Source organism: Zosterops lateralis (genome assembly GCF_965231275.1).
Source record: "Zosterops lateralis genome assembly, chromosome: 11".
NCBI classification, from domain to species: domain Eukaryota; kingdom Metazoa; phylum Chordata; class Aves; order Passeriformes; family Zosteropidae; genus Zosterops; species Zosterops lateralis.
In genome coordinates this window covers 9,283,931-9,298,188 of record NC_139771.1, presented here as the reverse complement: position 1 = coordinate 9,298,188, position 14,258 = coordinate 9,283,931, and the positions used below count along the sequence as shown (strand labels likewise).

General features: G+C 45.5%; 1 protein-coding gene across 3 annotated transcripts in view; it reads left to right on the top strand.

The window, feature by feature from the left end:
* The first annotated feature begins 460 nt into the window (after positions 1-460).
* The window catches only part of FAM120A (family with sequence similarity 120 member A), a 44,863-nt gene continuing 31,065 nt past the window's right edge, over positions 461-14,258 (top strand). For all 3 annotated transcript variants that reach the window (XM_083869306.1, XM_083869307.1, XM_083869305.1), the window contains exons 1-3: positions 461-936; positions 5,691-5,937; positions 10,649-10,731. In XM_083869306.1, coding sequence (XP_083725432.1) covers positions 463-936; positions 5,691-5,937; positions 10,649-10,731 — 804 coding nt within the window. In that variant the 5' untranslated portion in view covers positions 461-462. The remainder of the gene's footprint in view (positions 937-5,690; positions 5,938-10,648; positions 10,732-14,258) is intronic.

Below are 14,258 nucleotides of genomic sequence, written 5' to 3'. Positions count from 1 at the left end.
GGCTCCGGGCTCCGGGCACGGGCGGCGCCGAGGCCGCTCCGCTCCCCCCGCGCTCCCGCCGCGGCCCCGCGCGGTGTGTGAGTGGCAGCGGCGCCGCCGCCAAGTCCCGCCCGTTCCGCTCTCGCTGCCGCAGGCGGCGGCGGCGGCGGGTTGGCTTCCTGCGCGCCCGGCCGCTCCCCCGCCCCCCGGCAGTCGGAGCCGCAGCCGCCCGGATCCCCGAGCCATGGCTCTGTGAGCGCAGCACATGGCGGCCGCGGCAGCCATGAGCCCCCCACTAATCCATACAACTCCCCCCTGATCGGCCACCGACGGCAGCCAGCGCTCCCACCCGGCTCCACCGCTCGCACCGCCCGCCCGCCGCCGCCGCGCCGCCCGGCCCGAGCCCAGACCCCGCTGCCGCCGCCGCCGCCGCCGCCGGGCCCCCGCTCGCCCGCCCGCCGCCGCCGCCGCCCGGTCCTCATCATGGGAGTGCAGGGATTCCAGGACTACATCGAGAAGCACTGCCCCAGCGCCGTGGTGCCCGTCGAGCTGCAGAAGCTGGCGCGGGGCAGCCTCGTGGGTGGGGGCCGCCAGCGGCCCCCCCAGACCCCGCTGCGCCTCCTCATCGACGCCGACAACTGCCTGCACCGGCTTTACGGCGGCTTCTACACGGACTGGGTGAGCGGCGGGCAGTGGAACCACATGCTGGGCTACCTGGCGGCCCTGGCCAAGGCCTGCTTCAACGGGAACATCGAGCTCTTCGTCTTCTTCAACGGCGCCCTGGAGAAGGCCCGGCTGCACGAGTGGGTGAAGCGCCAGGGCAACGAGCGCCAGACGGCGCAGCAGATCGTCAGCCACGTCCAGAACAAGGGCACCCCGCCGCCCAAGGTCTGGTTCCTGCCGCCCGTCTGCATGGCGCACTGCATCCGCCTGGCTCTCATCCGCTTCCACATCAAGGTGAGGAGGAGCCCGGGGTCCCGGCGGGGTCCCGGCGCCCCCTCCCCGCCGCTGCCCGCCGGCCCCAAGATGGCAGCGGGGGCTGCCCGCGGGGAGGGCGGGCGGGAGGAGGGAGGGCACCCTCAGCCGCTCACCTCCGCGCCTCAAAATGTCGCCCAGGCCGGCGGGGGCGGCACAACTTTGGGCGGCCTCAATCCCCGGGGGATTTTGGCTTATTTACATGGCGCTGCCCGCCGCCCCGCCGAGGCCTCCTCCCGCCCTCCTCCCGGCCTCGGCGGCGCCCGTGGCCCGGCCCGGCCCGGCGGCAGGGCGGCTTCTGCCTCCATGTTCTCTCGCTCCCTTGACTCAAAATGTCCCTTCTTGCCTTGTGGGCTGTGGTACCGCAGGGGAGAGCGGGTGGGAGAAAAGCATCTCTGTAATTAATTATTGAGGGGAGGAAAAAATAATTAATCGGTTTAGTTCTCACGCAGGATGGATCTGCAACAAGTTCCCGGCTGGGTCGAGGTGTTTTAAACTTGGGCTGAAGGGGAAATGGCTCGCTGCAGAAAACACGGGGGTGCCACTTTTGGCTTTATAGAGGTTTTCGTGTTTTGCTCAGCGTTTTCTTAGCATCGGCAAGCTTTTAAAACCAGTTGTAGACTAACTGGCTCCTTACTCCATAACAGCAACACTTTTAGTTTGCTCAGTCAGCAGTGCCAAGCTGACAGGCCTTTTAAACTCCTCATTTTGAGGGGCAGCCTCAGTTTTCCGGCCCCACAGACGGCCCTTCTTGCTGGAGCTGGGCTCCATGGCCATCTTGTGCTCGAAGGCCACGATTTCAAAGGTTGCAGGATATGACCACGTCGCATCTCTCCGCACGGCGTTCCTGATTTACGATGGTTTCTATTCAGCTGAACGATTGTGTATAATGAAATACAAGACGCTGGAAAAACAAGCCCAGGGATGAAGCTGCAGTTTTAGGAGTTGCCTGCTCACCTTCCCGCTGGGGAGGGAAGAGCAGCAGGAGGGAAGCACATACTCTTAGGCTTTATTATCTTAAATTACTTTTGTGTGTAGAAAAATATTATGTAACCTTCGGAATTGCTCTATCACTAGCAGCAGCTTAATGTTATTTGGCCTTTGGGCAGATTAGAAGCGTTCTGGCTGGGCTGCAGCCCTGGGGTGCAGAGGCCTCTCTCCAGGGAGCTCACCCCCAGGTGACTTCGAGTGAAGTTTCTCCCAGTTCTGCCAACAGGGTGGGAATCACTGCTGCTCCCTGGTGCCCTGCTCCTGGGCCAGGCCGGTCCTGGAGGAGCCGGAGCTGGAGCCCAGCCATGCTGAGCTCAGGCCGTGCGGGGAATGGGTCACTGGGCCGGGCCGCCGCGCCGGGCAGGGCACGTGTGGAATGGGCTGGAAGTGGAGGCGAAGCTCCTGCTCGCAGGGCAGAGGCAGCTCTGCCAAAGGCCATGCCTTGGCCTTCCTTAAAGTCAGGAGCTTATGGCCATGTCTGCTCACTCTTGTGTGTTTTCCTGGCTAGCCTAGGAGCCGAATGCTCTTAGGTTTTTTGGATGGTGGGAATTTGCATGATAAGTAAAACATCCCTATCATTTGAACTTTTGGGGACTTTTTGTAGCTAGGAAATATTTCTTTCAGCAGAAAGTTTTAGGGCCCATGCAGTGAAGGTCCTTACCTTGACCTGTTTGCATGTACATTGTAAATCTTCCTCATTTGTTATTGAAACTTAGAGATCATTAGTAAAAGCAATGAATGGGGGAAAATAAGAATTTTTTTTTTTAATGTATTATAGTAGAGACTTGGTTTAATGCAACATGGAAATGCCTAGTACCCAACAGGAAGCCAGCTCTTCTGATATCAGTGAGAATCTGGTGCTTGCAGTAGTTTTGTAGTATGTTGAAGTGGCTGTTAGTTTGTTAAGCATTTTCTGTCTCAGACCTGACTCAGGTACATTACATCTGAACCAAGCTGCTGCATTTGACAGTGGTATCACCTGTAGCATTTTGTTTACTTTCCAGCACAGCTGCAGCATTAGCTCCTTCATGGTTTCTTGGTGACAGGCCTTATTCCTAATCTCTGGAAGCAGTTGTAGGAGTGTGAGCACACTCATACTGAGTCTCTTTTCTGTCATTAAAAAATAACCCAAGCTTGAAAAATCTCAGTAAATACAACATCCCCCTCCCTGTTTTGATGGAAAAGGTTTGCAAGGTGTTTGTTTATTTGTCCCTGTCAGGTTAGCCCTGGGAGTTGGCAGCTCAATACCAGATACTGAGGGGTGTGGAGGGAGAGGTTATTGCTGTCCACACCACTGAGCCACCACCATGAACTTAATCCATTTTGGTAATTAGGGAGGAGAAAAAGTAATGTCTTCTACCTAGAATAATTATAAATCACTCACAGATGGTTTCAGCAGGATGTAAAAGTAACAGGTTCCTCCAGGTTATAACAAATATCCTGCAGGTTCTTAGTTTCATGATGACCTGGTGTTTTTGAGTTTGGGCGAAATAATTCTTAAACTTTTATGCAAAGGAGGTTCACTAAAATTTAAATGTTTAGGCAGTGGAGTTCTTAATAACTCTGATACTTTGGGGAGACTTTTGTTTTGTTCTCAGTACATAAAGGTGCTCATGTGTATTTACTCAGGCAGAATTCTCTCTTTCTGAACCAGCACCATTAATGTTTACACAAGATTTAGACTTGAAAGTGATCCCAAACTCCTGGCTGTGATTTCCACCACGTCCCTCTCCCTGGGTTGCTTTTGAAGGCTGCATGTTCCTCTGCATTTGTGAGAGCCATGAGATATTTCTCTGACTCTCATCTTGTGAGTTAACTGTACTTTGGTAAATACAGCTCTTTTCCCTGTGATGGTTCAATTATTTGAACATGGATTCTGGGATTCCCTGAACACACAGCTTCGTGCTGGGTTAGAGAGCTCTATAAAATGGGGAGGGAACTGCAGGCTGTGTAGGTAGAGGAAATAGCTCATAGAAAAATCAGAGGAGCTGCACACTGAGCTTCCTCTTGCGTTATCTACACACCCATGTCACACCTAGTGCTGCAGAAGGAGTTCTCACTTGGTTTTTTATAGATCAGAGCTGCTTGTTGTGCATGCAGAGAGGTTGGGTTTGGAGATATGGACATAATTTAAATCTATCTACCCTTAATTAAAAAACATTGGAGGGATTTGTCTAATTTAAAACCTGTGAAGACTGGTGGGTGGGGGTGGGGTGAAGCCTAAGTTGCCTTCCTTTAGTTAGAAACTATGTAAATCTGATGTCTTTAAATTTTTCCAGAAATGTTTATGGTTTCTCCCACACCTTATGCTACAGGACAGCATCATTGTAAGAAAAACGAGTATGTGTGTCCTCCTCACAAACAAAGTGAATTTCACAAGCAGTCCATCAAGGAAGTTTCTGAAGAAGTAACATTTTCTGAAGACTACAGGGTGGTAGGATTAGTAGTAGAGAGAGCTTAGTGAGCTGGTGTTTGTTTGCAGGAACAGGTGAGGTGCTAGCTGGGGATCTGGCTTGAGAGGGAACATCTCACAAAGGTGCACGGGAGAAGTAAAATTTAACATACCTCTCTGGAATACGGTGGTTTAGCATCAGGTTCAGCAAGTGCAAGACATGAGTAGAAGAGGAAGGGTCACTGTAAACTTGCTGTGGGTGACTGCAGGGGCTGTGGAGTTTGGGACCTGTTCTGCAGAGGAAATAAATAGCTTTGCTGGCAGTAAGGCTGTAGTTATGCATGCTCTGGAGACTGAAGCTAATAGTTTTGTACTAGTCTATTTTGGGATAGCTTGCTATCTACATTGTTGTTGAAACAGAATACTCAGTGAGGGTAGGTTGTACACCCAACTTCCAAGGGGATTTCTGTATCACTGAATGTGTATTATGTCTGTGGATGGTAGAAGCATTAGGGATCCAAAGCCCTCAGCTGGCTGTAGCTGAGTGTGCTCGGAATGCACACTGTAGTTGTAACAGTTCTGAAGGTGTGTTGGAATGCAGGACTTAGGTCCTGACCTGTCCTCATGGGACTTTCAGTTTCAGTATAAGCTTCTTGGTTAGAAAGAGTTCCTTTTATATTTCCAGCCTTAGCCATTGGCCCATGTCTCCCTGCACATGTCTGTTCAAGTCATTTGATTTCTCTAGCGTAAAATACGTGCTTTGCTAGGCAGCAGGAGTGGAGAGGTAAAGTTTGGGCTAATCTCAAAGCAGTTTGCACCATCAGGTACAGGTGTGCATAAAGGCATAGGCTGAAGGTGGAAAGGGGAAAAGAGTTGACATAATACAGCAAAGTTTGCATTTGAAAGGTCAGCAAAGTTATCTCTGTTCATCTGGGGTTGTGTTTGGCCTGTTCAAAGTGGGCTAAAAAACTTTAGAAGGTATCATGGGGGGCATCTTGGTGTGCTGATCTGCTGGAGTACCTACAGCCTCAAGGTTTTTGCCATGAGCTGGTACAGACACTGGAACAGTAATGTCTTCAGAGTTCAAGTGTTTGTGGTAATCAGTAGTTTTTTCAGATGAGTTCACTAGTACACAATGCAGCATGCAGGCTTCCAGAAGTGTGCTGTGCCTCTGAATGCTCCCTACATCCTGTCCGTATGTGCTGCATCACTGGATTTTTTAATTACTTAAGAAATATTTCAAGTGTTTTCAATTCACATGTGTAGTTTCAGAAAGACCCGCTGTATCGTAATAGTTGTGATAAATCAGTGTTGCTATTCACACTGAAGCTAATTGCTCTGTCTTCCACTATAGGTTGCACAGAGCATTGAGGATCATCATCAAGAAGTAATTGCTTTCTGCAGAGAAAAAGGTTTCCATGGTTTGGTTGCATATGACTCCGATTATGCATTGTGCAACATCCCTTACTATTTCAGTGCCCATGCCCTAAAACTGAGCCGGAATGGGAAAAGCCTCACAACAAGCCAATACCTAATGCATGAAGTTGCCAAGCAACTGGACCTGAATCCAAATCGCTTTCCTATTTTTGCTGCTCTTTTAGGTAAGTGAAGATGCTGCTAGTCAGCCTTACAATTTCAGCTTCTTTAACTGTTTTAAAATAATGTGTGTGTAATTTGACAGAGCACCTGGGGGAAGGCATCCCTTTGTTCCAGACATTCCTGCTGCGTGAGGTGGGACTGGATGTGTGTTTGAGGTCAGACATGCCCAGTTTGTAGAAACCTTCGAGCAATGCAAACTGTGGCTGTCTAGAAAGAAGACAGCAAGGGTTCAGCAGAGCTCTGCCCAGCCAGAATGTTCTCTGTGGCTGGGGGAAGTCAGGATAGTTGTGGTTCTAGTTTGGGTCCTGTATAGTGTATGAGGTCTAGTTTCAGTGGTACACTTTCCAGACTGGAAGTATGCTTTTGTCCTGAATTCTACCTAAAAATAACACCTATGGAGCGAAGGTACTTGGTTTGCTGGGGCTTTTTTTCCGCTCAGAAATGAGTATGGGACAAACATGGCAGCACATCAGGTGCAGCAGAAATATACTGAACTATAATTGAGGGAAACTCTGCTTTTCTGAAAGCACAAGTGACTAACATTGTACATTGTACGTGACTGTACATACAGCCACTGGTTTTGGCTGTATACTTTCTTAGCTCTCATGCTCATGAGCTTCAGCAGTATAGGTGGGAATGTCTCCAGTGGCACATTTCTGCTTAAATGGGACAGTTTTAACACACTCTAGTTCCATAGCCGGGATAGAGAATAACTGTCATACTGTCAGACACAAGAGTGAATTAATTACTGACAAAGTTGACTCCAATGAATAAGACTTATTTAGAATAGCATTCTAAATGCTTTTTGGAAGCAGCCATGTTCTTGATCTTGTAATGCTGTGCAAACAAATTAAGAAAACTGGATTTTCTTTCTAGTTTCTCACTCTGTTTCAGTATGGGTACATGATAGAGGAATAAAATTTCTTTGAAAGCTCTGAATGAGAGAGGCTTTGTGTTGCTGTTTTAAATGCTAATATTTTAGCAGTCTTTAGCATTGTTCCCAGTCCAGGAAGGCACTTTCCATGTTAAGAAGGAAAGAATCAATGGATTTTGCGGTGGACAGCCACAAGTATTTGACTAGCTGGAGTTGCATTTTGTCAGTTTGTGTTTTTCCTGCCTGCACAGGTGTAGGGAGGGAAGGCAAGAGGGTTGGCTGAGCTGCCATTGCAGGAATTGCATGACAGGCTACTATTGCTTGGCTTTGTTTTGGAGTCTATAAATAAGTTGGGGCATGCCAGTTCAGTGAGTAAGAATTACTGCTGGAAAAGCAGTTTCCCATTTACAGATATGCTTTATGGAGTTCATGGGAAGTGTGGCTTTAAGGCTCCACACAATTCCAGCTGCGTGGCCTGCTGGGGCTTTGCTGACTTGTATCAAACAGTAGGTGAGAAAAGTTCTGGTAAAGTTTCTGAAGGCTTTCTAGTTTTAGGCCGGAAGCTTTTGGTTGTTTTTCTCTCTTGTCTTTCATGACCAAATATTTTTCAACATGTTCCTTAGGAGAAAGAAATTGGAGGTAATTTCACATTTTACTCTAGGGGAGATTTGGTTGCTCTCCCTGCTCCCTGTCAAATTGGTATAAAGGTTAAAAACCCTCAGGTCAGCTACAAGTTTGGTTCTGAGTATTCCTTTGCATTTCTTGTGTGTGTGTGTATTCAGTATGAGTAAGCAGAATAGAGTAAAGTTCATGGAAATCAGGGTTGGAACAGAAGATGCTCCGAAGATCTTCCTGTGCTGAGGCTTTTGTGTTATTTTTATATGAGTGAATTTTAGGAACCCGAGGTATTTAGGATAGAAAGTGATTATATGAGCTGACAACAATCAGATACAGTTTGACTTAAAGTACTGGCAACATGTTTTAACTTTTGCAACCTTGGTAATATAGTAACTTTTTTTAATAGACGACTAAGTGCATATAGTTGTGTGTAGTATGGAATGTGTTTAATTTAGGGTGGCTCATTTTCTAATCTAAATTTTTATATTTTTGTTGAATATCTGAGGGCTTGTCTGGCTTCACAGGTTATTCTGGCCTTGTTCCTGTGGCCTCTCTGGATCTTTTTTGATCCTGTTAAGTAGAATAAAGAAAAGCACAATGGGAAGGAATGGGTGAGCGTTTGATGACATGGGAAGACACGTGAATTTTTTCTGGGTACAGCAGTAAAACTCCCCATGCTAGTACTTTGTGTGGGAATAAAATAATGTATTCTGAAATAATTACAGTTGAGCTGCTGGTTTAATGTTTGCAATTCCAGCAGGCCCAAACTATCACTATAGCTGTGCTATCCATATTCAGCTTTAAGGCTGCAGTTGTATTTCCCTGTATCCAGGAAACTAAAGTTGCTTTGTGTTCAGATTCTTTCTTGTCATTAACTCCAAGAATTAATCTGGGGAATGCTGAAAGAGGAAAATCATCCTCAAAGTTTCAGTCTCACATTGAGAAGTTGGAGAAGCCTGAAGAATGACACTAAACTGGGCAATTAAAAAATTGTTCTCAGTGGCAAGTGATTTGGGATTGAGTTCTATTCAGGGATAAAGTCTCTTTTGAAGTATTCCCTCAAAATATTTTTCTGACTGTATCAACGAGGCAAACTTCTAAAGATTGCTTTCAGATGAGGGTCTGTGTACACTCTGTTTTGTTGGCTTGGTTTACAGGTTTTTTCCTTCTTAGAGCTTTTCATCTGGAAGGGGTTTATAGTTGTAGCATTGTAATATAAAGGGTATCTTTGGCATGGGTGATTAAAATGTGGCCTAGATACTGCCGTCTGTGAGTATGCTCTTAAAAATTTCTGTTCCAATTGCTGCTGATGTAAACAGGGAGTTGATTTGGGTTATTTTGTAACTTTTGACTCAAATACTTAAGAATAATTTTAAAAACAAAAGCAACCCAAGCTTCAGCAAGTAGAAAAACAAACCCAGTGTGAGATATAGGGCTCTAATTCAGTGAACTCTTTAGAAAAGGCAGCGGCTTCAATTAGTATCTAATTGCTTTAAAAAAAACCTAAGGCATACACTAAAATAAGCCATTAAAATGGGAAAAATCAATATATGTTGGGGTTGTTCAGCCAGGTCAAGAAATAGAGGTTGCTTATGTAACGCTGATCTCTTTCCCACTGTGACAGCACTTTGTAACATGTTTAGTTATGGAATCCTGTTCTGCTCCTCAGTAAAATTTTAGAACTACATAAGGTAAGTACAGGCATCACTTCTTAATTGGATGACAGAAGACACTGCTGCACTTCAGTGTACATGGTGAGAAGTGATCAAACACTGCCTATGGGTGTTCTGAGGGATGAATTAACTGCAGTGACAGATGGAGACCAAGTAAATTTGAGGTTTTGGCGGAAGGGAGAGAGGCCCTGACTGTTTTAAAAGGTAGCATCTGCAGGAGTGATTGTCAGTTACCACAGAACTATCCTACTCTGGCTACAATAGATTTTTGCAGTCTTTTAGAAAGACTGTCTAATCTTACCTTGACCAGATCAGTGAGTGTGGCTGTGATGTGCAAACTTGTTGAATCTTTCTGATGAGAGATTAAAGTTTAGCTTCTAACGAAAAAACTGATAACATCTCCTTGCTGGAGATCTCGGTAGTGGATGAAGCATTGATTGGACACAAAAACTTCACTTCTGAGAAGACCTCTGCTTGTCACCAGGCAATGAGCAGCTTTCCTGGCTTTCATAGGTTAAAGAGCATTAAGAGCAAACTAGATGATTTAACAAACAAAATATCAAGAAACAAAACAATTGTTGTAATATTCGGGGAATCTTTTCATGTTCTTTATGAACAGTTCATTCACTAATAAGCTGCTGCTCTATAAAGCCAGATATTGAATATATCCTGAAGTTTTCTGCCGGAATTGTATTAATACATTCTGTTTAGCTCTTTGTAAAGTTTGGCTCCACAGCCACTGAACTTCATCAGAGGTTGATTAGTTATGTCTTTGATTAATACAAATGTTTTAAATGTTTCTTAGTAAGAAGTTTTTTTTTGAGTGTGATGTGCTTTGGGGAAGAAAAAAGCCAAACGAATGTAGGTGATCTTCCCTTAGGTATGAACAGTGTGGTAAATACAGGGGTAGATTCTGTCCATGGAAACAACAAAATAATTTCCCGGTTCCTTCCCTGGTGCCAGCCCAAGGTCCCATCTGACCTGGTCAGATCAGCAAAAGAAACTTCAGGAGCTGGGAACCTGCTAAGTGTCATTGAAGCCGCTGGTGTTGCTGAGGGTTAGATGAACCTGGCTGAGGCCTTGCTGCTTGACCTGTGCTGCAGAGTGGAGCAGAGTGCAGATTCCAGAGGCAGCTCCCATGGGGATAAGTAACAGCACGTACTGGGCTGCAGAAAGGCCTCACCAGCATGTCAGGGAGCAACAGCATGGGTTCTTACTCTGTTGCACCTGCATTGTGAAATCTGTTGGGGATTCCCTCACAGGACACCCTGGCTTGAGGTGGATGGAGCCCATGTTGTGCTTGGCTCCGTTGCTGCTGTAGGTGAGCTGGTTTCATGGAAGAGTGCTCCTCACACGCACCAACTGCTCTTGCTGCAGCAGCAGCATGCTAATTAGGCTTTTCTGGAGTAACAGAAAGCTATCTGCAAGTTTAATCTGTTAATCCTCTTGATCAGGAGTTGAGGACTGATTGCAGATTTGTTTGCTGTATGTAGAAACAGTGTGTAATGTTTTACAGTGCACTTAAATGAGTTCTGCATTATGTTCCAGGTAATCATATTCTACCTGATGAAGATTTGGCTTCCTTTCATTGGAGTTTACTTGGTCCAGAACATCCACTAGCTTCACTTAAGGTACAAATTTAATATAACTAGGAGAAATTAAGCTAAAATGAATGCTACTGGTTAGCAAGAGCAATGTGATACCTTAATTGAGAGCAACTCTGCTCGGCCCTTGTGCATTGTCACCCCCAGGTGCCCCAGTCCTGGCTGCAGAGGATTCCTGGGGTCATTGGCCTCACAGGGCTAAACTTAGCCTGTGTGATCCCCCTCAGTGCCCTTCAGCTGCACAAGCCAGAGCTCCAGTGTGGTTTGGCTTGCAGAATGCTCTCCTCTTTCTTGAAGAGGAGAGGTTTTTGTTTAGTCATGTTCTTCAGCTATCAAAAATAATGAGCTGTATGTCTTCCTACCATCTTGTTTTATTTTCTGCTGCTCTGAGTTTGCGTGTAATAATCCGTTTTTGGTGTTTAAAGTGTAAATATGCTGGAGAACAGATTGCAAGAGAAAGCTGAAGTGGCCTTTGGTAGGTTTTGGGTGGGGGGCTGAGACAAGTAAGTTGCCTGATGCTCTTAATATGTGTGTTCTGCTGCTTCATCACACTTGCCTCGTGCATCTGCCAAGTAGAGGGCTATAAAAGGGAAACTGGACACATCAGAGAATGGGATCATAGTGACCTTTCTCTCTGCCACAACAGATACATCTGTTTGCCTTTCTCTTAAAGTGTACCATGTAGCAAATAATCTGTTTTTTGTAAATTCTGTCAGACTGTTCTGTTATCTCTACAGCAAAAATAGGTGGGTTTTTCCCCCTTCTGTTCTGAAAGTTTATTAAATCTTGAAAATTTGTTTCGCCAAAGGTAGAATTTAAAACCAGATTCCAGATTTTCAGCAGAATATTTAAGGCTTGCACATGCATTGCTTAGTGAACATCTGTGACATTTGATGTTACACTCATCCTTTATTTTGCTGCCGCTCTGGCGTTTAGAAAGGTAAGTGTCAGCACATTCCAGTGGCAAAACAAAACCTGCATGCATGTTTGCTACTTCCTTGTAAAATTTGAGGTGAAAAAAATGAGTGACTATGCCTGTGTTTTCTTTTTTTTTTTACTAAAGGGGTTGAAATGTAGGGCTTCTTGTCAAGTGGCTGATAAACGTTCTGGTGATTCTTTTCTGTGGTCCAGCCGGAGTAGATTTGTTTGTCAGTCAGGTCAGATTATGACTTCAGACACGTAGACCTCCTGGAAAGCCCTCTAAATGTATAGTGAATTATTTGAATGAAAATTAGGTATTTGTCATCTTTGCATCTAGATGTACCTGTTCAGTGGAAACACCAACTGGACTTTGTAACTGGCATCTCAGGGGAGTGAAATGTGTACCCTCAGAGCATCCTGGCCTGCCATAGGGAATCCTCCCTGATGGGTTTGATCTGTTGGCCAGTGTGATTAGAAATGAAAGCAGTTCCCATTTGGCTGTTAAAGGTTCCGTGAAAAGTGCTGTGCTGGTAGCAGTGCAAAGCCCTAGATGAGTGCCCTGACTGAGGGAAGGCTAGCACAACACAGGATGTGTTGAATTCCACTAGAGCTTGCTGGCCATTTGTTCAGTGGGCAGCCCCAAAGTGAGCACAGCACCGCTGTCTCCTGCCTGGGAGTGCTGTCAGGTGGAAGGACATATCTGCAGCAAACCAGTCTTCTTTAGTTACTGGTAATGGAACAATTGCCTGTTTGTTTCAGCTTTAATTTTACAGTGCTCATGGCTTGAAATGATGACTTGTTTCAGGGGCTCATTAATCAAGTTTAATTTCGTTGACATGCTAGTATGTCAGTGATATCACCACAGCTCTCTGTAGGGACCTCTTCAGTGCACAAAGCAATATTACTTGTAAATTTTATGAATGCTTAAAAAACCCTGAAAAACACTTCTATTAACCACAAGGCTGATAGCAAGGAGTAGTTTCAGAACAGTCCCAAAAAGCTCAGGCCTGAATGAAATCTAGAAACGGGGGGAAGTTGTTGTGTTTCCCCAGGATGTCCTTCCTGGGCTGTGCTTACAAACTTTGCTTTGTTGTGTCTATTTAGAATCACAACTGAGTGTTTTCCGTGCTCAGGAACCAAGGGCTTTAAACCCACACCTCATTCAGCCCAGGATTTAGAAAGCTTTTTCTCATTGTGTAAAGATTTTGATCTTTTGTCTTTAGAGCAGTATGGTCTTGAGCATCAAATCTGACAGATTCTCTTCCAGTGGCCAGATTTGTTGCTTTTCAGGGAGAACTGTGACAGTTAATAAAGTACAATTTATTTCCTTCATTCTCTTTCAATCTTTTATTATGCTGTAGCAAAATAGATACTTTTTCTGCAAGAGGAGCTTTGCCAGTTCACCAGTGAAAAGTATAACTTAAAAAAGAAACTACCAGCATTGCTGGTGGAAATTGTGGGGTCTCCCCTGGAGTCACCATGGGGAGGGGAAAAAAGCAAACCAGAGGAACCTCTACCTCTGATTTAATTGGAGGGGTGTTCATCCAGGAACAGCTGAGTAGAAATGGGAGGAAAATGGAAAACCTGACTGAAGAGTCTGTACTTAACATCTGGAAGGAAATGAACCTGGGAGTCAGGACAGCATCTCTGTGTGCTGGATGAAAAGCCTTTCAGGAGACACCAACAATTGCCATCAGCTCAGCAGAACTGGGAAGATTCCATGGGCAATTTTAAACGAAGACATGTGAATTGCTGTTGCTGCAACAGGGAGCAAGAATCAGAAGCTGGCTCTGTGACCTGTTCTGAGTCAGGATCTCACCTGTCCAAATGTCCCTGTGGAAAAAATCTCATAAAAGTGCAGACCTGCACTTGAGTCCTGTCACCTACCTGAGAGCAGAGTTCACTGAAATGACCACCCAAATCAGGGGTTTGAGACAAGAAGAGTGGATTGATTTCCTGAGATATCATCTGATTGCTGGACCTTGTTTGTAAAACAGCATTATCCTGCTTTTTTATTTGTGTGCTTTGGGATTTATCTTTAAGACAATTTGGTTCTTACTCTGGAAAAACTGGTTTCAGTATGGAGTTTCAACATCAATGTGTAATACTGTCAGAATGAGATTGGGAGGGCAGTTTCTTACCTCTGCAAGGAATTGGTGCTTGTTTGGGAGTACAGACCGCTGAAGAAGTGCTGACTCTTCATTCACAAGGTAACCTTAGAAACAAAGCTTCTTGCAGTCTCTCTTTATAAATAAGAGTATGCAGGGAAACTCCATCTCCTTGGTTATTCCATCTCAGTGGAGAGGCAGAGATGCTTCTGGAAAGCAATGCAGAATATGCAGATTAGGCTTCTCTGAATCTCTCTAGGAAATTCCTATCTTACTCTGTTTGTTGACTTCAGAGGGTGTTTGCCAGAGGGAGACTAATATGTGAAGTTGGATCTTAGGTAATTTGCCGCTGCTCAGATGACAAAAGTGACACTATTAAGATATACTTCAAGTAAGTGCCTTGTTGTTTGTGGGGTTTTTTGATGCTAAGGGTCATCATAATGCAGGTCAGAAAGGACCTCAGGAAGTCATCTGGGACAGCCTTCTGTGAAAAGTGTGCTCAGCTTGAAGTCAGAGCATATTGCT